Source organism: Pseudochaenichthys georgianus, chromosome 19 (genome assembly GCF_902827115.2).
Source record: "Pseudochaenichthys georgianus chromosome 19, fPseGeo1.2, whole genome shotgun sequence".
In the NCBI taxonomy this organism is placed as follows: Eukaryota; Metazoa; Chordata; class Actinopteri; order Perciformes; family Channichthyidae; genus Pseudochaenichthys; species Pseudochaenichthys georgianus.
In genome coordinates, this window is record NC_047521.1 from 6,706,070 (window position 1) to 6,732,106 (window position 26,037).

Sequence of the window (26,037 nt, forward strand, 5' to 3'; positions counted from 1 at the left end):
ACTCTGCCTGCCTGCCAGAGGACGCAAGTTAGATGCTGAGCTCAGCAAGAATAAAGGAAGGAATTGTGTATCTGAGTTATGCAACATGAGCTGGAGATCTTCTGAAATGGGATATTTTTAGATGGCTCACTTTGCTTCCTAGTCAGCTTGGTGGAAAGCAAATAGGAACATTTATTGTATCTTATCACAGCTTGAGTATTTAGAAGTAGTATTTACATTTTAAGCTACCGAATAGTGTTACTGCCCTCTGTCAGAAGGGAAACCCTGTACTTTTACACACATAAATAAATGTGCAGTGGTACAGGTTAAGCCAACACGTAGTTAAACACACACCATGTGATTATCTGCCACTAGGGATCTCTAAACGGCAGCTATAACAAAAGACCGTGACGTTGTGATGTAGCGTGGGATCATGGGAGGTGTTCTCTTCACCACCACTGTTGTCATCGCAGTTAGCTGCCTTCCACTTAGGAGTCCTTTAGTCATTCAGGCGGTTTTAACCATGAACCCAATGGTCCACGTAGGTCTTCTTCTCTCTAAAAGAAAGCGACCATGGCCGTTCACATAATCCACCAGGTTTCTATTTAGGCTGCAAGATTGTATCGCTACACGTTTTTGACAATGTTGCAGTGTTTTAGCATATATTGAATCATCAAGTCAGTGATGGACCAAACGAGATGTAATATAGATGGACATGTAATCCAATTTCAACAAACCCTGAATCAAGTATCACCCCTCCAATGACTTTAATCCTTCATCCACGTAAAATAAGACGAAGCTCTAAAAAACTGGATAAAAATGAATATCAAGTTCTGGCAAGCACACTTGAACATAGAGCATATGAAACGGACCATTACATTGATACACTTACAAATCTCTCCGAGTCTTCTTTTATAATAACAATGTTTTTTTGATTAAGTAATAAATAATTTATAATAATAATGTCAGATTTTTTTTTTTTTTTTTTAAATGTGACCAAATCTAAAATACAGAAGGAAAACAGCCTCTTGGTTAACTGTGGGGCGTTCGCAGAAATGTCTTTTAATGTGCACCGCGCCTGTTAAATTAACTTATAACTAGATAAACAGATTCCATTTAATACTTCCAATTGAGAAGCTGAAACCATTTACACTTTCTCTACTCAAATATTGACTCGAATGATTAATTATCAAACTTGAAGAATACTGTAAACCCACACGACTGGACTATTGTTTCAGCTTAATTGCTTCTTTGACATTGGGTCAAGGAATTCACTTTCCATCATTGGGCTGCATTGTGCTAAATGTGCTACTGTACAAAGCAGAGCACATGCATGCAACCACATCGATTACATAACCCACTGCCCCCCACCCCTCTCTCATTCTTACACCTCTGTTCGCTCTTCTCTTTCTGTCCTGCTCTTCCCGTGGGTCAGGAGCAGTGGGTGTTCCCGCACCGTGTCCTCCTTTAGCTGAGACATGTCACCGTACATGTCATCATGACTTTACATACACATCTGTGACTGCAGCCCACATTGTACACGTTGCGTCTCGCCTGTGTGTTGGCTTTTCATTTGAAAAACACTGTGCATGTTAATGTGTGTGCGTGTTAGTGTGTGTGTGTGTGTGTGTGTGTGTGTGTGTGTGTGTGTGTGTGTGTGTGTGTGTGTGTGTGTGTGTGTGTGTGGTGTGTGTGTGTGTGTGTGTGTGTGTGTGTGTGTGTGTGTGTGTGTGTGTGTGTGTGTGTGTGTGTGTGTGTGTGTGTGTGTTAATGCTGAGGTTGGAGAATACATCTGTCAGGAGCACGCTGCATCTTGTCTCTGGTATGAGCGGCTGTCAGGCAGGAGATTCTCCAGTCAGTGCTGGAGGAGAAAGGAAGAAGGATGCTCTCGCTTCATTTCACACAATGGAGTTTCTTGTTTGAGGTCAATCATCTGATAAACTTCCCAGTCTGGTTAATGAAAGCCAAAGTACTTATTGATCCATTCTCTGCATGTGGACGCCGTAGTTACTTCTGCCAAAGAGGATGTGTTTGTCAGTCATAAATCATAAATCAGATTCCAGGGAAAGTTAAACCATGAGCCAAGAGGAAGGATACGATTTGGGCTGTGGATTTGTTTAATTAATTCTTGGGCTGGAAATATTCAAAGTCAAAACGTAATGCATGCTGTGAAATTCAGAATTTGAATAATATTGTGGACATTTGGATACGTTTAGGCGAAGTTTATCCACGCTCCCTTCTCTTCCTGCTTTGAACCTTATAGGGGAATTGACACGGTACATGTTGCGTTCCATGTCTTTAAGTTACTGTCAGGAATCTTCCCAATTACTACTGTACGCTAAGCAGCTGTGTTTTGGTTTCTTCATTCATGTTATCTCCTTCACACTCGTTTTAAATATAATTAAGTAGTATTGTTATAGTTGCAATACTGATGTGACAGTGACAGTTGTCAGGTACAGTCCAATAGCAAGAGCCTTAAACCTGCTTTTATTAACACACTATTAGGGGTTGAATGATGATTACAAAAATAATCTGATTGTATGGAAGTCTATGAGAAAATTGAAAATGAAAACTTCTTTCTTGATTTATTATCTTAGTTTTTCTTTTCCTAATAAGTATGTAGTCTCAATTGCTAGTCTAGTGTCCTCCTCAATACATGCAAGATGTTCAATTTGTTACACTAAAAGTAATATTGACAGCTTTCAACCATGGTGAAGTCAGTCTTTTCGTCTTACATCTTTCTCCCATTGGAGTGTCTTTGTTTTGATCAGCAGCCAATCAGCATCATTTCAGTTCACTGATGCAGATGAAATATAATGTTCTCTAAAGTCACCCATTGAGAGGGTCGTGCAGGTGCTGTATCTCTCTCTGAGGTGTTTCTTTGCTTCTCATTGTTGGAACAGAGTCGGTTTCCAGTTGCTATTGTTGTCTGTGTAAATGCATTTAGGAGGGGCTCAAACTGACATTTGAGTGCAACAAAGCTGCTTTGGAAAGTGGAGACCAGGAGGCAGGCAGCAAGAAGCCCCCGGTGGAGGCACACCCTGTACTGTTTGAACAAACCAGGACACGATGGACGCACCGTGTGTGACACTTTGTTAAAGAGGCCCTATTATGCTTTATCGGGGTTTCCCTTCCCTGTAGTGTGTCTGTAGGTTTGTCTGCATGCACATGGTCTGCAAAGGCTCTCAAGCCCCAAGGAAGTGCCATCCGTTGAAGCAAATGTGCCTTGCTGCCGAAAAGGTTAAGTTGTAGTTCTTGATGCAGAAAAACGTTTTCCCATTGACTGACATTGGGAAAGAGATATCTGTAAATCAGCGTATACAATTTAGCTAAATAAACTACCCAGTATGAACACACTTCAGCCCTTACTTTAATCATTAGGGTATAAAAGTTGTAAAAAGCGCTAAAAGCCATTTACTTCCACAAAATAGTGACATCACTATTCACTTCTACTGGCTAACCAGCTAACCAATCAGAGCAGACTGGGCTCTGGTTTCAGACAGAGGGTGAAAAGAGGTGCTGCAGCACAGGCAGTATGAGAACAATAAAGAGCTTTTTCAACATTAAAGCATGGAGACATGTAGAGACACTACATACTGATATACACCTGAACATCAGCAGGAGAGGACTCTTTAAAGTAGAGACACTACATACTGATATACACCTGAACATCAGCAGGAGAGGACTCTTTAAAGTAGAGACACTACATACTGATATACACCTGAACATCAGCAGGAGAGGACTCTTTAAAGTAGAGACACTACATACTGATATACACCTGAACATCAGCAGGAGAGGACTCTTTAAAGTAGAGACACTACATACTGATATACACCTGAACATCAGCAGGAGAGGACTCTTTAAAGTAGAGACACTACATACTGATATACACCTGAACATCAGCAGGAGAGGACTCTTTAAAGTAGAGACACTACATACTGATATACACCTGAACATCAGCAGGAGAGGACTCTTTAAAGTAGAGACACTGCATACTGATATACACCTGAACATCAGCAGGAGAGGACTCTTTAAAGTAGAGACACTAGAATACTGATATACACCTGAACATCAGCAGGAGAGGACTCTTTAAAGTAGAGACACTACATACTGATATACACCTGAACATCAGCAGGAGAGGACTTTTTAAAGTAGAGACACTACATACTGATATACACCTGAACATCAGCAGGAGAGGACTCTTTAAAGTAGAGACACTACATACTGATATACACCTGAACATCAGCAGGAGAGGACTCTTTAAAGTAGAGACACTACATACTGATATACACCTGAACATCAGCAGGAGAGGACTCTTTAAAGTAGAGACACTACATACTGATATACACCTGAACATCAGCAGGAGAGGACTCTTTAAAGTAGATACACTACATACTGATATACACCTGAACATCAGCAGGAGAGGACTCTTTAAAGTAGAGACACTACATACTGATATACACCTGAACATCAGCAGGAGAGGACTCTTTCAAGTAGAGACACTACATACTGATATACACCTGAACATCAGCAGGAGAGGACTCTTTAAAGTAGAGACACTACATACTGATATACACCTGAACATCAGCAGGAGAGGACTCTTTAAAGTAGAGACACTACATACTGATATGAACCTGAACATCAGCAGGAGAGGACTCTTTAAAGTAGAGACACTACATACTGATATACACCTGAACATCAGCAGGAGAGGACTCTTTAAAGTAGAGACACTACATACTGATATACACCTGAACATCAGCAGGAGAGGACTCTTTAAAGTAGAGACACTACATACTGATATACACCTGAACATCAGCAGGAGAGGACTCTTTAAAGTAGATACACTACATACTGATATACACCTGAACATCAGCAGGAGAGGACTCTTTAAAGTAGATACACTACATACTGATATACACCTGGAACATCAGCAGGAGAGGACTCTTTCAAGTAGAGACACTACATACTGATATACACCTGAACATCAGCAGGAGAGGACTCTTTAAAGTAGAGACACTACATACTGATACACACCTGAACATCAGCAGGAGATGACTCTTTAAAGTAGAGACACTACATACTGATATACACCTGAACATCAGCAGGAGAGGACTCTTTAAAGTAGAGACACTACATACTGATATACAGCTGAACATCAGCTGGAGAGGACTCTTTAAAGTAGAGACACTACATACTGATATACACCTGAACATCAGCAGGAGAGGACTCTTTAAAGTAGAGACACTACATACTGATATACACCTGAACATCAGCAGGAGAGGACTCTTTAAAGTAGAGACACTACATACTGATATACACCTGAACATCAGCAGGAGAGGACTCTTTAAAGTAGATACACTACATACTGATATACACCTGAACATCAGCAGGAGAGGACTCTTTAAAGTAGATACACTACATACTGATATACACCTGGACATCAGCAGGAGAGGACTCTTTCAAGTAGAGACACTACATATTGATATACACCTGAACATCAGCAGGAGAGGACTCTTTAAAGTAGAGACACTACATACTGATACACACCTGAACATCAGCAGGAGATGACTCTTTAAAGTAGAGACACTACATACTGATATACACCTGAACATCAGCTGGAGAGGACTCTTTAAAGTAGAGACACTACATACTGATATACAGCTGAACATCAGCTGGAGAGGACTCTTTAAAGTAGAGACACTACATACTGATATACACCTGAACATCAGCAGGAGAGGACTCTTTAAAGTAGAGACACTACATACTGATATACACCTGAACATCAGCAGGAGAGGACTCTTTAAAGTAGATACACTACATACTGATATACACCTGAACATCAGCAGGAGAGGACTCTTTCAAGTAGAGACACTACATATTGATATACACCTGAACATCAGCAGGAGAGGACTCTTTAAAGTAGAGACACTACATATTGATATACACCTGAACATCAGCAGGAGAGGACTCTTTAAAGTAGAGACACTACATACTGAAATACACCTGCACATCAGCAGGAGAGGACTCTTTAAAGTAGAGACTCTACATACTGAAAGACACCTGAACATCAGCGGGAGAGGACTCTTTAAAGTAGATACACTACATACTGATACACACCTGAACATCAGCAGGAGATGACTCTTTAAAGTAGAGACACTACATACTGATATACACCTGAACATCAGCAGGAGAGGACTCTTTAAAGTAGAGACACTACTTACTGATATACACCTGAACATCAGCAGGAGAGAACTCTTTAAAGTAGAGACACTACATACTGATATACACCTGAACATCAGCAGGAGAGGACTCTTTAAAGTAGAGACACTACATACTGAAATACACCTGAACATCAGCAGGAGAGGACTCTTTAAAGTAGATACACTACATACTGATACACACCTGAACATCAGCAGGAGATGACTCTTTAAAGTAGAGACACTACATACTGATATACACCTGCACATCAGCTGGAGAGGACTCTTTAAAGTAGAGACACTACATACTGATATACACCTGAACATCAGCAGGAGAGGACTCTTTAAAGTAGAGACACTACATACTGATATACACCTGAACATCAGCAGGAGAGGACTCTTTAAAGTAGAGACACTACATACTGATATACACCTGAACATCAGCAGGAGAGGACTCTTTAAAGTAGAGACACTACATACTGATATACACCTAACATCAGCAGGAGAGGACTCTTTAAAGTAGAGACACTACATACTGATATACACCTGAACATCAGCAGGAGAGGACTCTTTAAAGTAGAGACACTCCATATTGATATACACCTAAACATCAGCAGGAGAGGACTCTTTAAAGTAGAGTCACTACATACTGATATACACCTGAACATCAGCAGGAGAGGACTCTTTAAAGTAGAGACACTACATACTGATATGAACCTGGAAATAACTATAATATGTCCTCTATAACCGACAGTTCACAAGACAACAATGTGAGTAATTCCAGGTATTTATTTGAGGAGTTGTTCTTTTGAAAAAGACACACCTTTTTAAATATGCACCTTATAACATCAGAGGGCGTAGTGGGGTGATTTTAAATGTCACCTTAAAGCTTTGTGCGTCAGACACCTGCTCACAAAAACACACCAGTGGCACCTTTTATCAGAACACATCTGCAACACACTCTGACAGGCTCACAGCGGCTCAACCCGGCCTGAGGAGGTTTGAGCCAGATGCCGTGTGGAGACAAAGTACACACACACACACACACACACACACACACACACACACACACACACACACACACACACACACACACACACACACACACACACACACACACACACACACACACACACACACACACACACACACACACACACACACACACACACACACACACACACACACACACACACACACACACACACACACACACACACACACACACACACACACACACACACACACACACACACACACACACACACACACACACACACACACACACAGAGTCACACCCTAAGGAACCTGTGACGCCACTTTAACAAGGCGCCCGGCTATTAAACCAACGGTGCTGCAACTCCAGATGGAGCACGCACATCCTAGCTGCCAGACCTCCTCACCAGCATCCTCTTCTTCTTGCTTTCAGCGCCTGTTACATTCATTTAGGATCTGGAGTCACTTACTGCATCCAACCGTAAGTGTCAACGATGAGATAAAGCTTCTGTTGCAGTTGCAATACATATATGATACATGTGAAGCTTTCGGAGTGATAGCTGCAGGAAGTTTGAGTCATTCTGCATCAGTGGGAGTTTTTTAAAGTGCCGGATAGCGGCTGTTGGCTCCGGACAGAAGCAGCGGGTGATTTGGCAGATACATGTCATCAGTTATTCAGCAGAAGTACTTGCACTGACTCACTCTAAGGTTCCATTGACGTTTCTTGAATCTAAAAATAGAGTTCGTCCTCATTTCAGTCGTAGCAGCTTGTCTGGAAATTGATAGAAAATCCCATTAAGGGGTTGACAGACGGCTCTCTGCTGCTGGAGGGAGAACAAGAGTAATAGATTGACCAGGATGCACTCTGATCAACTGATCTCTACTCCAGAGCAATGTTAAGAAGCTAAGTATGCTTTCATCTTGTGGTATGCTCCGCTGACAGCGACACCGTCCTGCTTTTACTTCCCTCTCAGACTACCACAGAAGTTAGTGCAAAGTGAGTGCTTTACACACAGATGTGTCATGTAAAGGGGTTTAACTAGAGATGGGGTCGTACATTGATTGTATCAAATGTATCTGCATCAATTTGGATAAAAAAAATTCCAGGCTCAAGCTTCTTAAATATTATCGAAATTGAGTTTGGGAATGTTGGTAAGGAAAATAAAAATGAGAACAGCATACTTTTGGGATCTTGGGAGTTGTGATTGATATTTTTTGCCATTGGAATCCTTTGGCCACTTCCCTAACGTATATATATTATAACACTTAGTTTGGTGGTCTAACAATCGGAAGGTTGTGGGTTCGATTCCAGCTCCTGAATTCTACTAGTCAATAATACAACATAACAAAACACTTGGTAGTTATAGCCCTGATTATTTTCATATTAGATTTTAGTCGCTTGAATATCAACTAATGCATCACTTCTGTTACTTAAAATGTTTACATTTTTGTGATTCAATATGGCAATTGAATGGATTCAGATTTGCAAAATTATTGTTTTGAGGATTGTCAACATCAGATTAATTGGCAAACATGTAAATGATCTAATAATTGTATTTAATCAGCAAGGCATACTTTTTCATACCAAGGACCACTTAACCAATAATAAAACACTCACGGACCACCTAACTCCACAAATATCCAAAAACACATCGTTTTTCTAGAACAAATTACAAATCGCCTGAAAATGGTAACAAGTGGCAACATGTGTGAGGTAGGTGTTGCGCTGGAAACTTAAGCTCGCTCCATTGCGGAGATATTCCCGCGAGAGTGCGGAAGACTTAACATTTATTTATTTATTTAAAATGTGAAATGTTACCAATATACCCACAGACCACTAGGGGGCGCTCACGGGCCACCAGTGGTCCGCGGACCACACTTTGAGAAGCACTGATTTAGAAGAACGACAAACCAGAGATATTATTTGGAATAAACAATAAAGTGTCTGAACATAGTCTCATGGTTTCAATCAAGTTTTGTCTCTAACCATTGTTTTCTAATGATGTTTTTCTTTCTTGTGTGTTTCAGGTAAGAGGAAGACGCTGCTCAAGCTCCCCAAGGAGGTGTTTGAGCAGCCTCCTCCCACAGCAGTGTAAGACTTTTTCCTTATTGTTAACTGTCACGATTTATGATGTCCCCTATTTTCATCCATCACACACTAAATGAAACCTAGTAGACAGACTGCTGAATGTGGTAAATGATTATCTGATGAACTGCATTCAAAAGGAGAGGGAAGTTCAATGATGGCTTATATTATCATCAGTGTATTGTAATTGTAATACAAACGTGAGTATTACTATCTTCACATCACACCCCTGACATTTGTTATAACACAATAATCATTTGTACGTTCTGTTGCTCCTTCATCATCATCACCATCATCATCATCATCATCCTCTCCTCGCTCCTGTTAACATGAGGCTCAGACTGCAGCTCTTTGCAGAGCAACAGGAAAACGAAATGTCTCAAAGTGAACCATCTTCATTGAGAAACCTGCAGCAGCAGAGGCGTTTTGGTTTCAGGCGAAATTCATATGAAGAGTCAGACTTTCAGCTGTATTACACTCTGTGCTCCCATTGCATTCACATTTTTTATTATCTTTTTTTTTGTAATCTTTTACATTTAATTGAATTTCTTATTGTATAATTGGGTTATTTTTATTTATTGTATTTAAAAATTAAGTTATTTTTTTACAATTTGATTTAATATTTTAAATGCAAATACTTTTAACCCATACAACACCCTTTTTAATGTGGTGATTAGATTTGTCCCAATGAATTAGTGTTTTTAATTTCTATTATTTCTTTTATTTAAAACATGTATTTTTTTTGTGATTTTGTATTATTATTTTATTTATTGATTTATTTCATTTGTAACTTTTTTAGTTTTAGTTTTTTAATACGATCATCAAAGTTATTATTTCAATTATTTGCTGTTTTTATGTAACTTTTAAATGATATCGCATTTTGTTGCATTTATTTGGCTTTATAAATCTGTTTATAACTTTGAATGGACGAAAGTTTAATTTATGATCCACATAAAATATTCTTCACCACCTCTATGAACAACATGAGCAATATACAGTATCATTTGAATTCATCCACACAGGCTGCTCATGCTTCCTCAGTAGGGTTGAGAACAAAGACATTTACATTTTCATCTGTGTTCAACATTTTCCTGACTTTGACTTCCTGCTTCACTTTGTTGTATCTTCCTCAGAAGTCAAATATAACCTGGTCATAATATAAGTCATATCTTTGTGTGTTTCAGACCCCCCAGAGATTTGGATTCGAAAGCTTGTGTAACTATCGGAGAGAAGGTAATTTCATTAGATAAGGACATAATTCATGTTTTCACCTTTCCTAATCCCGTTCCAGGTTTATACATTTTCTCTCCTACCTTTTATATCTTGCATAACTCGTCACTGTTTACTTTTCTTCCTCTCCCAGTGTATTAGCACTCCTCACAGGTCAGCTTAGCAGAGGGTCTGTTAGCCGTAAAGAACGCCCGGGTGAACATTACAGCCGAATTGAAAACTTCTGATTGTGGGGAGACTGGAATGTCTTTTATTGCCCATCGGGCAGTACAAATATTTATTTTAAACTCATCAAATAAGTGGAATTTTCCATTGGCAGAGCTGCCTGTTTTTCTGTGCTCGAGTTTGTCCAGAAGTCAAAGTGAGAGATGTCTGGTGTTTGCTTGAATAGTGTAAAGGAGATGAAAGTCTTGCTGCATGGAGTTATTTAAGGATTCAGACTTCGAAGAATATTTACATAATGTAGGAAGCTGGTGGTTGAAAAAGTATTCCAATCATGAACTTCAGTGAAATACCTTACACCACTGTCACAACATATCTGCATTCAAAAACGTATTTAAAGAGGCCCCGTTATGTTTTTTGGGTTTTCCCTTTCCTTAATATAGGTTGTTGTGGTTGGTTGTTAATGGTCTGCAAAGGCTAAAATCCCAAAGTTTGTTTACTTCTGTAACATAGTGACATCACAATGTCACACTCCCACTTCTATTGGCTGGAGCTCCAACACTTTGTACATGATAGGCTAAGTGGTAGGACATATCCAAGCGGTTGACCAATCACAACAGAGCCAGCCAGGTAACCAATCAGAGCAGACTGGGCTCTGGTTTCAGACAGAGGGTGAAAAGAGGTGCTGCAGCACGGGCAGTATTAGAAAAATAAAGAGCTTTTTGAACATTAGAGTATGGAGACATGTCACAGTGGAGACACTAAATACACATATGAACCAGAACATTTGCATAATATGTCCTCTGTAAGAAGTATGAAAGAAATATGAGCAAAATATATTTCAAAATTTGAATTGCAGTAAAATGCCACATTTCATTGTTTTACAATAAGAGTACATGATGTTTCTGGATTCTTATTACTGCTGCATCAGTATGTTTGATGCATGTTTCCACTCTATGTGTAAGGTTGTGATTATTTATAGATCTATTCCAAGAGGCTTTTTGATATTTGGCTGAAGAAGTAGGACAATTTTCTCAACAAATACAGAAACACTTCATCATTCAGTTAATCGAAAACATTCAGAATGAACACATCTGGAGAGGTTTCCACTAGACACAAAGGGGATGAAAACTGTAACTAAAGCTGCACGACAAACAAAGTGTTTATCTCTGATCCATAAAGTAGCATAACATGAAAGTACTGAAGTGAAGTAGGTACCTTACATTTGTACTAAAGTTCAGAACTTATAGTTAACTTTCAACATCTACAACTACAGTAGATGAGGCATACCCACTCCTGTCCTCTCCTTCTGTGTTAACTCTCTTTACAACCCTGTCTCCTAAAAATTACGTTCCCACAGAACTAAACTGCATTCTGAATTACGTTTAGCTAGAAACGTATTTACTCCCACGTTACGTATGAACGTATCTCAAATACGTTTATTTTCTACTTATCTTCTAGAAACACATTTTCTCCCACGTTACGTTCCTTATGAACGTATCTTAAATACGTTTATTTTCTACATATTTTTGCCATTTATTGTCTTGCTTATAATAATGATAATAGTCATTTATAAATATCATTTTAGAGCACACCTTTGAAATCGACAATCGGGCTCGATATATGGTTAAATTAAAATCAGTAGGCGAGGCTGTAATTTTGCATCTCATGAGCGAGGCAGAAAATAATAGTTTTAACATGACAAAAAGCTGCTGTGTCGTTTATTGCACCTCAAACATTAAAACAAATCCAGAGGTACGTGTTTCTGTACTTCCTCTAAGAAGAAAGGACAGTAACAGAAGAGCTCTGTGGCTTCAGGTTTGATCGCTGTTCAAATGACAGCATTGGTTTCCCCAAAAGTGGGCGGGGCTGTAAAGTGAAGTAGATTTTACTCTCATCTATTATTCAAAACCATTCTATTTATTCTAACGTAAATTACATGCCAGTGTTTTATCTTTTTATTTATTTGTTTTTATTTTCTATTTCTATTTTCTAAATAACACACTGTTATTTACTCAACATTAACACACAATTATCCTTGTTTTTATTTATTCGTTTAATTCTATAATCTTGGGCTTTTTAGCATGCTTTTTAGCCGTAAATAAAGTCACCAGAAACAGAGGGGACATTTCAAGATTTAGGATGGCCGAAGACACTACACTACCCATAATCCCCAGCTATCGTTTGGGACTACAGTCCCGTTGACAAACCCTGTGATGTTGCGCCAAGGTTACGCCGAGCTTCAAGCTCTTTGAAAATGGAACGAAACCTATTCAAAACTGGACTCGAACGCCCCCCGAGAACTACACATGCTGGCTATTGTGTTTCGCTATGTTCTCTATGGCACGTCTCTACTGGGAATTGTAGTTTTAAAAGACGTTTTTCCCAAATTTAGAAGTTGACAGTATTAAACTGTGTACAGCCCTGGAGGTTTAGGCGATAGGAAACACATTGGTGTGTACACATTTAAAACATGTAATTACTAAATGGGTGAAAATCGCTTGTATCCATAATGGGCAGCATTAATATATACCCACACGACAGCTCATTGTTACTTTGTAATTCTACTCCACTACAATTCAGAGGTTAACCTGGTATTTTTACTTCACTACATTTAGTTTAGTTACTTTGGAGATTCTGATTAATGATGTGGAATATAAACAACCCTTAAAGCAGACTTTAGTAAAATTCAGGGAAGGTGATTGTCAAGTGCCAACAATCAGGAGAGATATTTGATAGTTGGTGCTTGAGAAGACTAAACATTTATCTGCAGATCTTTATAAAGTATATTCATTACTCGTTATTCTCTACTAATAGTTAATTAAAAACTGTATAATGGCTATTTTTCACATCCCTTTCAAAATTTCAAGATTATCTAAGGTGTATTGATCTTATACACAACTTGGGTCGCAGGTTCCTCAACAGCACATTACAAGACATCTATCAATATGTGTGTACCTCCACCATTAAACTGTCATATTCTGCACATTTCTTATACTATCTACTACATACATAATGAAGGAGTAGGTTTCACTTCTCCGCGCCGATTCTATGAGTTTGCTTTAAAAGAAGGAACACTCAAAACAACCAGGACGAGGGTTAAACAATAATCTGTTTTAATTATAAAAGGTAATAATGCAATGCAATACAATATAATACATTACCATACCATATAAAATCATATCCGTAATGTAAGGAGTAGGCCTACTCCTGCCCTAGTTCACGTGCTGCTTCGACCCTTCGGTCTGGACAGCGCGAGAAGAGAGAGCGAACAAAAGGCTGAACAGGCTTTCATACCAACACAAACAGGAAGGGGTGGGGTCAAACTGGTCCTCTTTTCAGGTCATCTCATTGGGAGATGCAAACGTGAATCTGCGCGTGCCAGCAAAGGACCCGCAAACAGTCTCAGTTTGAAGCAAAACAAACACCTCTGGCATTCGCTGTCTCATGTTTCTGCAGCCACCACACACACATCCCCCCACATTCCAGAGACCTTAGTTGTGTCTAAAGGATATTCCCTTGCTCACAAAGATAACACGAAGATTTAATCTCTCATATCTCCAACTTCTGGTTACACAGACTGCTTATTATTAATACAAAGTAATTAAACCCACACATATACTATTCAAGATATGTAGACTTCCCTGAAACATGACATGCTAGAGATCTTAAGCAGAATATACTCTCATCCACCTAGCCCCCTGTCCTGCATACCTACACCTCCCCCACAGAGCAATAAAACCCTGTTTACTCCAACCAGCCCAGAATGTTTATAGCCATTTTAGTCCTCACATTTATGAAAGGATAAAACAGAGAAATCAATATAAAACACAACCACAGGTATTGTTTGAACAGTATTCACTTAACTGCTACTATTGATAATTACCAGAGAAACTCAAGGGACCTCTTTTAATATCTGGAAATTGCAACAATACTTTCTGCCATTTCAAATGTAACACATGGATGTCCTCGAGGTCCTTCTCCTCCAGTCCGCTGATGACAGCATCCGAGTCGACCTCCTTGACGAGAGCCAGATCCGTCCTGATGTCGTCCCCTGGTCCTAGCAGGTGGTTTCCCCACCGCACACTGGCTCCCGTGGTATGAGCTGTCCCCCTTTCCTCCCATGCGGACGGCATGAGAGATCCGCTGGGTCACTCGGTCGGGGCCGGAGAGCCTGGGGTTGATCCACTTTGTCCTGATGACCTTCAGCCAGACGAATTCTGCTGTGTCAGCCTCCTGCGTCTCGGGTCCTCCTTTTGGCGTCAGCAACCTGTGTGGAGAAATCTGATACAAATCCCTCAAGCCTACGCTCCGGGGCCCTCGGCTGTTTGACCCACCACTGCGTAGGCCACTTGGAGCCTGTTGGTGGGGTGTCTTAAAACAACAGACATCTGTGAACAGGTTTTCTAAATTAATTGTGCAGCTTCAGAATCTTAATACTTGGACTGTGCCAACTAAATAAGAACCCCAACATCTTTAGGTAAACTAAATAACATATTTCAATAGCTCTGAATTTCTGACAAGCGTCTGTGTTTATTTTTAAATGAAATCCTTGAGATCCCATTAAAAATCTAAATATAATATGAACTGCTAATGTTTCTGGTAAAGAAACACACTAATGTTATGGATTCAAAAACAACCAAAATCACAATACTAACAAAGTGAATGGCTTCCTGGTGATACTGCTTTTACCTGTCAGTGCTTAGAAATTATCCCGCTGAAAAAATGAATACAGAATTCCAACAAACTGTCATCAAATGTCTTTCTATTATAAATGTAGATGAAATGTATATCCCCATAATGACCTAAACAATTAAGTCTATGGCTTTTACTTCTTTACCAGGCTAGTTACATGATGTTGTCTAAATGACATTTTGTCTCATTACATTACTATGTTTTAGCTTTAACTGTAAATATGTTCTTTCTACATTTCAAACCTCAGTTACTTTAATACCTGTTGAAACATTAGTTGAAACATTACTCACAGGTCAACTTCTTCAGTATTCCATTCTGGACTTACATCTCTCTGGTAGCCCCTTGGCCACTAATTCTTTATCTGTGTTACCTGCTATAACTCAATCAATATTAGAGACATGTCAACATTCATCAAACAGTATCTTATCCCCAGATATGGAGCAGGTCAATTCTAAAACTGTCAATCAATGGTCAGATTGAACAATCGAGTTGGGGCAGCAGGTTCCTTTTAATCCCTAAATGAAAAATGTACATTGTGAAGTTTACACTCCCCCTTTTTACACATGAACTCATGTGTAACCAAAACCCTGTATGGGAAGAAAACCTTTAGGTAATAATGGATTATAAGAAAATACCAAACATTTTTCCCAAATGTACATCCATCATTTCCACAGTAAACACCTCAGTGAAATGAAGTGTTTCTCTCCATCATTCAGTCCTAAAAGAAACAGAATCTTCATGTTTTAGTTTGAGTTTCACATTCTGCAAACTGCCACCTCCTGTCAGAGTGAAATATCATCAAGTAGATTAGAAACGGGTCACATGTGCGGTTTCCCCTTTTGTGGAATGTTAGGAAACCTCTCGTTTCCCACAGAGCCCCAAAATAATGTGTTCGTCCAAAAGCATGCTTGATTAGTCATTGTTTTAAATCATGCAGTTGCACTGATCATATGCAGACATACACTCACACTCACAGGTTGTAAAGTCAAGTTTGGTCAGGTTCACCTCAGAGTCAGTCATTGACAGTGCCTTCTCAAGTTACCCTGTTGGTCAGGGTCAAAGGTCAGTTGGTCTCAGTCTTTTTGGCCATGTGTCGTGCTCTGCAGAGACTTTGATGTTTCAGCATAGGCCAGTATCCTTTGTCTATAAAAATCTGTATATATGGAGCGCCATCATTTATTAATTCACAATTACCACTATAATGTTCAAGATATCTCCAACTTTTCATTAGAACAGCTGTTTCCCACATTCCCTGAAAAGTGTTTAGCCAAAAAATGTCACTTCCCCATTGTACACCACTGCAGTTCATCAACACCTAATCCACATCAAGATGTCCAATAGATCTATTTCAGAAACTTGTGCACACAATTATTATCTTGAGTCAAACCTCTACTAGGACCCGTGTAGCTCTTCATCGGTCACTATACTCATGTATCTTCAATTCTGGTATACCTAAAAAACAATGTTAATGTCTTTAACCGTGCGTAGAACCCTGGGTGTCCGAACATGTAACAATCACTCCTTCCTCTATCAAGGACCTAAAAACAGAAGTAATTTCATCAATGGTTTGTAGCCAAACTTAGGAATCATCCCTCATGGTAGGCATGTCTCTACTTTTTAACATCTCTAAATGTCAGTTAATTACTAACTAAATGAATGTCCATTAGGAGGTGGTGCCGCTAGTCCTCTAAACCCATAATCCGGCGCCGTGCGCTTCCTGTGAAGCTGCAAGTAAGACTCTAAAAACCACCGCAGGGTGGGTCGAGTGACCCCTCCTCCCTATTGGTCGTCAATAACATGCACCATTACAATGGGTGATTGAAGGCCCCACATTATTTCCCATTTCAGCATCAGCCTTCTTTACTCTAAAATTACTTTTTAAATAGGAATATTTAGAAATGGAACAAATATTCAATCATCAGAAAAGTTCTTAACCAATGTCTATCTAGTGAATAGCCAACATATTATAAAATGTCAGATGTATACAAATAAGCCTAAATACTCCCTTACCATCAAAGTCCAAATCTAGACATAAGGTGAACAGTTTTGGTAATGGACAATTTAATCTAAAAACAAAACAAAATTGGACTTGTGTCCTTGTTATTTGTTCTTCAAAATACATTAGCAAATACCCTGTCAAGTATTCGCAACATAACTAACCCTCTCTAGGATATGAAATCCATTCATCTTTTTACTCATAGTTAGTTTATATGTCAAGATTATTATGTGTGACCTAATAATCAGATGTCTTGTTTGCTAAACAAGGATATTAAACTTTAATCTTTTCAGTATTCCAGACCATCGTTTAAACAATCAGCCTCACTTCTCAAACACTAAACCTATTGTTGTACACCACCCTCTGGAAAACTCTTGCACAGTTATGCTGTCAAATCATCGCATCATTTCTTCAGAGTCTGAACAGTCTGAGACAAGCCTGTCTCAAGATCTTGTCATAATGTGAACAGTCAGTGATGCGTTGTCTTCTGCAGCTGTAGTCAATTGGATCAATGAAACTCTTGTTTTGCACTCGGATGTCCTGAGGGGGAAGGAACCTCTGGATCAATGTGGTACAATCAGCAGACACACGTTGTCCTCTGCACAGCAGGAATCCCCAAAAACTGCAGTTCCTCTTCACACCACTGTTGCCTTGGCAACGAGGTACAAGCAAAATGTCAAACCCTCCTCAGAGATGCGTTCTTTGCACAGTTCTTCTGTTTCTGTAGTGAGCAACTCTTCACCAAAACACTGATTCAGAGTACAACCCATAGGTGGCGCACAACTTTCCAGTGCCGCTGTAATCACAATAAATCAGCAACTGGAGAAAAACTCAATTTAAATCTCTTCCCCAAAGGGTTACAAAATAAAACGGCTGAGTATCTATATGGTCAGGAATGTGAATGTTAAAACAAACCAATGGCAGTAGTCTACCCAGATTCTTTACTTCATTAAAAGCAGTAAAACCACATTGCAAAATCTCTTTTGTCTAGTTGAAGTCCTGCTTCTAAAATTCTAGTTAGAACAAAATAAACTTCATCTTTAAAATATTCTTTAATTTGAAACCAAAAAAGGTCTTTCTTCTCCACCATGATCCTATTTCTACATCAAAGTCCATACAAACTGATGATTTATCTTTAAAAACCATGAGGAATGACAGTTCTCATAAACCACTATTCTTCCTTACTTCAGTTCTAAATCAAATGAGCCAAACAGGGAAACCCCCTTTAACCACTTGCTTATTCTATTCTTTTTGAAATTGTTTATCTAAGTTGTGTTACAAGCAGGTTAGATTTGTAACAAAATACAAAACTAACTGTATTTAGCGCTATATTTGAAAAACAAGTAATCTGATTACAGTTAATGAATATATATTTTTGAACACTTATTATTGGTGGAAAAGTTTCCTCACAAAATGTAATCTCCATTACTAACGCTAAAACCTAAATAAATCATCACGGAACAGTTTTTCTGTCCTTATCACTTAATTGTTTCAATACAAACTAAAAAGCGTTTTGAAAACTCCCACTCTTGAGAACATCTCAACACTTTATTCCATCTGAGCACTAGTGTTTGACAGACACGCCCTATTAATCCAAAACGGTCTTTAATGGTATCAATTGTGAACTTTCTTAATATGAATTGTAAATGGAACGTATGTTCTCTTTGGAACACAGATAGGACAGTAGCTGCTGAAACTGGTTAATAGCAGTTTTCTGTCAACCTAGATAAGCATGTTGTTCTTATATCTAGTAAATATATTTTTATTTCATGTTTACTCACAAAACAATATGACATTATTCAGAATAGCAGTTAACTTTATACAAGTTTTACTCTCTCTGAACTCTTCAAAACATCTACTTCTCTTGTATCTCTCTCTCTTTCCTCCCTGTGCCCTGCAGCTGCCTTCTCCTGCACAAGCTTCTCTCATCAATCACCTCTCTGTGTTCCAACAGTGTGAGATGGCTGGAGCAAACCTCGTTTGTGCAGCACCTCTGTAATGTTTAAACATTAACAGATTCCTTCTGACTGACAAACTTATAAAAACCTCCGGTTTACTTTCTACTCTTTCTTCATAAACTTAAAAACACAATTAATGTCTACTAATGATATTACAAAAACTCCCTCTAATAATCGTTTCATCCATTGTGACATATTTACCCAAACTAAGTTTTTCAACACCTACATGTTTCCAGCATCGCATATTTCACACACCATGAAAGAACCTCCCTGTACTTAAAAATCCCACTGCTTGGTCAGAACAATACTAAACCTGCAGAGCACACTAATCCGATCACAGTAATGTAATTTGACCCAAGTGTAGGACCATGTTGTTCCTAAAAATGTTAGCAAACACCAAACTCCAACTACAACATTTATAGACAAATTGATTTAGCAAAATAAAATGTTATGTAATTCAAAATGTGACAAAAGAACAATGATTTGTCTTACACAAGATTGTGGTCTAACAGAATGACTCCTGACCTCATGGGGTCAAATAACTTGAACATGTGGCCTGAAGAACAAAAGGACCTCTTACTCATTAACCCAATGGACTCTCAGAGATGAGATCTAGCCATGAGGTGGCTGACTTTAAAACGAACTGTGACAAATAAACCACATGCGTGTGGGTACATTATATTTGACACAATATAACACAAAACAACACAACATTAAGACAATAACCACTCAAATGAGCCTTGGTGAAAAGCATGAAAGACAAAACAACTTAATCTACTCTCATTGTTCGTGTACATCTTTACTCCCACTATTCCACCATCAGTATGCCAACTTGCTGGTCAAATAGCTTGAATAGGGGAAGGGGGAGTGGAACACTCAACACATGTGCAGATTTAACCACACTGCTTGGAGACTGAGTTCAATACAAATTAAACCATACGACTTGTGGTCTGGCTTCAATAAAAAAATGTAACTAGCCACGGCCAGTTCACAAAACCTAGAGTTGTACTTCACTGTTGCATGATCAACACAACTCCTAAATAACATTACAATATATATTTCTCACAGTGAGCTCGCCATCCAATGCCCAACAAATTCTCATCTCTCCATGTCCAATCTAGGTGGAATAATCCATTATTATGTTCAATTTGAATCAAACTTTAACCTGCATGTACTTCATATACTCAGCAAAACCTATTCTTACTTTCCCTCAACGTTACTGTATGCAATTAATTCCTCTGAAATATAAGTAAAATTCTCAGTAAATGACGAATACCACGGAATTCACAATGCAATGTTTCTTATTTATTTGAATATCTACGACACATTGATCTATTAATTTTCAATGTTATTCACTCCTTTTTTTAAATTCAACGCTCAGCAGCCATTTTCTAGGCATTTTTGAGAAGAAGCACAAGCAGTCACACTCCGGGCTGCTGCACAGCAATTAGAGCAAAGCTGTGAAGAAAAAGGGGGGCTTTCTCGAACCCATGGTATCCTTCCAGCATGACTTCGCATTTCTTTATCTGACTTTTCTCCCTTATCTATTCGTAATTATTCACAGAAAATTATTCCCCGTACAGTCTATCCAGCTTTATGGTGCGATATTTATTTCAACAGATAATGCGACCTTAGAACGCGCTTCGACACAGATTTTCAGCGATGTGACATTCTCATGGAGCCGAAACCCAGGTCAACAGAATCCTTTATCGTCACGTTTAGCCTTCTAGATTAACCCCACAGAACAAGAGAACAAGATTACGTTAGTTTCAAAATGGCTTTTTGAAATGTGCGTATCTCCCCTTGGATTTGTTTACATATAATACAACTGCAGGTCATATGTGACTGGAAAGCATTATTCTGTTTTGTTCTGGATGGAATCTTTTTTAGGAAACCACTGAACTTCCCCGATGGGCTAGCCGTCTTGATTTCTGAAAAAACCCACGGGGCCTTTCACCTTCATCTTACACTCCTCATCGCTTCACGTGTAGCTAACGAGTCAGTCGTGCGATTCTGAAAAATCCACGAGGTTCCTAACCGTTGCTTTATTAATCTTATTAGTTAGTTTGTTACCTACCTATGCTAAAATATGCATTGCATTCTTTACCGTAAATGACACCTGGAAATATCTTTGACAACTCTAACATTTAGCTTGAGCCAATTACAGACCTTCGATAGAAACAGGCGTCCGTTTTACCTTTCAGTTGGATCCATAGTTGTCAAATATTATTCCAGCATCTCCCTCCGTCCGCTGGCTGCTAGTGTTTCCTCAAAAAAAAACACTCATGACGTCACCACGTCGGCATGTCCTCACGTCACCACGTCATGACGTCATCACGTCGGGGTCACCATTTGAAGGAGTAGGTTTCACTTCTCCGCGCCGATTCTATGAGTTTGCTTTAAAAGAAGGAACACTCAAAACAACCAGGACGAGGGTTAAACAATAATCTGTTTTAATTATAAAAGGTAATAATGCAATACAATATAATACATTACCATACCATATAAAATCATATCCGTAATGTAAGGAGTAGGCCTACTCCTGCCCTAGTTCACGTGCTGCTTCGACCCTTCGGTCTGGACAGCGCGAGAAGAGAGAGCGAACAAAAGGCTGAACAGGCTTTCATACCAACACAAACAGGAAGGGGTGGGGTCAAACTGGTCCTCTTTTCAGGTCATCTCATTGGGAGATGCAAACGTGAATCCGCTCGTGCCAGCAAAGGACCCGCAAACAGTCTCAGTTTGAAGCAAAACAAACACCTCTGGCATTCGCTGTCTCATATTTCTGCAGCCTCCACGCACACATCCCCCCACATTCCAGAGACCTCGGTTGTGTCTAAAGGATATTCCCTTGCTCACAAAGATAACACAAAGATTTAATCTCTCATATCTCCAACTTCTGGTTACACAGACTGCTTATTATTAATACAAAGTAATTAAACCCACACATATACTATTCAAGATATGTAGACTTCCCTGAAACATGACATGCTAGAGATCTTAAGCAGAATATACTCTCATCCACCTAGCTCCCTGTCCTGCATACCTACACCTCCCCCACAGAGCAATACAACCCTGTTTACTCCAACCAGCCCAGAATGTTTATAGCCATTTTAGTCCTCACATTTATGAAAGGATAAAACAGAGAAATCAATATAAAACACAAACACAGGTTTTGTTTGAACAGTATTCACTTAACTGCTACTATTGATAATTACCAGAGAAACTCAAGGGACCTCTTTTAATATCTGGAAATTGCAACAAGACTTTCTGCCATTTGAAATGTAACACACTTCTTAAATATCAGATGATAATAATCTTCAATAAGAGTATAATTAATGTGTATAATGTCAGTTAAAAATAAGTGCTTCAACATAGTTAACATTGTAGGAAAGCAATATTTTAGACGTTAAGTACTTTGTCAGGCTTAATATTCATCTGTAGATAGATACCCCCAAAGCTTTTTTCTTGTTTAAAAGAAGACCTTAACCTAAAGTATTCTGTTGTGTTAATAAAGGTTAATTCGTTTTTCTGTTTTGCACATCCTCCTATTAATATCTGTGTACATCCGGCACTAAACTGTTTTATTGTAGAGATCACTTAGTATCTTCTTGACTTTTTATATTCTATATAATATTTATATCATTGACCTTCTACTTTCCCCCTATGAAAGTATGTACTCTTAATATTGTTTTAATCAAATAACATTATTCAATACAAGTAATTCAATAACATGCTTTCACCACTAGGCGGTGCACACAAGGTACACACAGCATACTAATAATAACTTTGTATTATTAGTGTAGACACTTATGTATGTATAACATCTGAAGATGTGTAGTTTTATTCATGTTTTTACATAATTTTACAGGATATTGCTATACTATTCTCTTGTTTTACTTCTACACATTAATATCTGATTTGTAAAACATCACAGACAGAAAGGCATTATCCGTCATGTAATGGTAAGCTATTGAAATTGTGATTCCATAGATGTGTCTCCCATCACCCAAATCCCCTGACTATTCTCTCAACTCAGTATTTACATTCTGATATTCAAAGAAAATCAGTAATATCTTTACTGAACTATCTTTTAAACTACAAGTCCTTTTCTATCAGCTGTGCACCGTTATGGTGTAAATATAACCTATATACCAATAGGATCAAATATAAAAGTCAGCCGAATTACTATTGATACTGCAAGGAGATGTATCTTGGCAAAATAAATTGAAGATGTTGTTTAATTGTTGATATATTTATGATCCACGTCAAGTATTCAGTTTTGGCAGCAGTTCTCCTGTTTGTCCAGAAGTCTTCTCATCAGGGCTCTATAAATAAAGAACTACGGCAGATGTGTAATATTTAATGCAGCCGAACCGTGTATTACAATGCCGTTATGTGATGACTTCCAAAGAGAAAAGCAAGAACACCCTGCATTAGGTATTTTATTTTTCGTTGTCGGATATCATATCTTATTAACACCATATACCAGCACGCATTGCGGCTAAAACATCCAATCAACAAGCTTCAAGCTGAGGATCTTGGGTAATCAGTTTGGTGGGTTTGTGGTGTGTATCGCTCGAAATGTCCCGTCTGTTTCCGGTGACTTTATTTACGGCTAAAAAGCCCAAGATTATAGAATTAAATGAATAAATAAAAACAAGGATAATTGTGTGTTATTGTTGAGTAAATAACAGTGTGTTATTTAGAAAAGAATAACAAATTAGAAGGAAAATATTTTAAAAAATACAGATTTCAGTATTCTATGGGCTCTGAGCCATTTATTTTCCTCACAGACGGGAAAAAAAGTCCGACATTATACGATTTAAAATAAAAACAAATAAATAAAAAGATAAAACACTGGCATGTAACTGGCGTGTACGTTAGAATAAATAGAATGGTTTTGAATAATAGATGAGAGTAAAATCTACGTCACTTTACAGCCCACTTTTGGGGAAACCAACGCTGTCATTTGAACGACGATCAAGCCTGAAGCCACAGAGATCTTCTGTTACTGTCCTTTCTTCTTAGAGGAAGTACAGCAACACGTAACTCTGGATTTGTTTTAATGTTTGAGGTGCAATAAACGACACAGCAGCTTTTTGGCATGTTAAAACTATTATTTTCTGCCTCGCTCATGAGAGCTGGCGAAATTTCTCGCCTACTGATTTTAATTTAACCATATATCGAGCCCGATTCTCGATTTCAAATGTGTGCTCTAAAATGATATTTATAAATAACTATTATCATTATTATAAGCAAGACAATAAATGGCAAAGATATGTAGAAAATAAACGTATTTAAGATACGTTCATAACAAACGTAACGTGGGAGAAAATACGTTTCTAGCTAAACGTAATTGAGAATGCAGTTTAGTTCTGTGGGAACGTAATTTTTAGGAGACAGGGTTGCTCTTTAATCAAAGCCTCGTTCATTTTTTATTTTTTATATTTCTTTAGTGTTTATATTCCCCTCTCACGCGGCCTTGTTCCTCTGTGGTGTCTGCAGAACTTCGAGGTGAAGGCCGATGACCTGGAGCAGATCTGCGAGCTGGGCCGGGGGGCGTACGGCGTGGTGGAGAAGATGAGGCACGTGCCCAGTGGCCTGATCATGGCTGTGAAGGTGAGGGTCCCTGCATTTCAACAAGCCCCCATGCTTTCACACTTCAGGTGGTATATCAATGAAAGAATATTTAAATTAAATTTGATTAATTTAGCCCAATATCAGCAAACACATTTGTCTCAGGGGCTTTCACCAACAAACATGCAGGAACTACATTTATAATGTGTACCTTCCCGCATACAAATGTCTGAAAAGGACTTGACCTAGTTATATATTTTGTTAACTTGTGTACCTATATTATCTCTAATAATCTTATAAAAAAATCATTATTTTATTCAAAGTCCCCTGTCAGCATTATGGTTGTCTGCCAGAAACGGTAATTTGTTTACCTTTCTTTCTTTTTTTGCCACATTTTTACAACATATACTTTATAAATTCATGGTTGTTTAACTAAATATCTAACTGTTAAAAGGATGTTGGTCTTGGGACATCTGGATTTTTGGTTATTAGACAAATAAGCTGTTCGCGCTGAATGACCAACCCTGTTTGGCACAAAATCGCATTTCACATCAAATCACATTGTGCATTAATATTAACTTACATCAGAATTACAGACTCTGGTAAATTAACAAATATGCAAAAGAAACAGGAACGTACCTGGAGGAAGATATATGTTGTAAAATGAAGAACAAACAAAGCATTGACACACAGTAGATGCCCTTGTGGTTCTGAACCATTGTACTTCCTGTCCTCAGCGGATCCGGGCCACCGTGAACACTCAGGAGCAGAAGAGGCTGCTCATGGATCTGGACATCTCCATGAGGACCGTGGACTGTTACTACACCGTCACCTTCTACGGAGCGCTCTTCAGAGAGGTAACCTGCTGTAGAGATGGAAACATTTAGAAGGTTTCTCCTGTAGGAGACAACTCGTCTGATTAGAGGAATGGTAAATGGACTGTACTTATATAGCGCTTTATCCAGTCTTTAAGACCCCTCATGTCATGTGAGCGTACCTACATTCACACACATTCACACACCGTTGGCCATGCCATCGGGAGCAACTCAGGGTTAAGTATCTTGCCCAAGGATACTTCGACATGTTGACTGCATGGGCTGGGATCGCACCCACAACCTTCTGGTTGAAAGACGACCGCACTCCCTCGCAGCCACAGTT

At 38.8% G+C, this 26,037-nt stretch overlaps 1 protein-coding gene across 1 annotated transcript in view; it reads left to right on the top strand.

Moving 5' to 3' along the window:
• The window catches only part of map2k6 (mitogen-activated protein kinase kinase 6), a 50,251-nt gene that overhangs the window by 7,671 nt on the left and 16,543 nt on the right, over window positions 1–26,037 (top strand). The window contains exons 2-5 of the mRNA XM_034107589.2: window positions 9,201–9,264; window positions 10,443–10,491; window positions 24,808–24,921; window positions 25,617–25,736. Of these exons, the coding sequence (XP_033963480.1) occupies window positions 9,201–9,264; window positions 10,443–10,491; window positions 24,808–24,921; window positions 25,617–25,736 (347 nt within the window). The remainder of the gene's footprint in view (window positions 1–9,200; window positions 9,265–10,442; window positions 10,492–24,807; window positions 24,922–25,616; window positions 25,737–26,037) is intronic.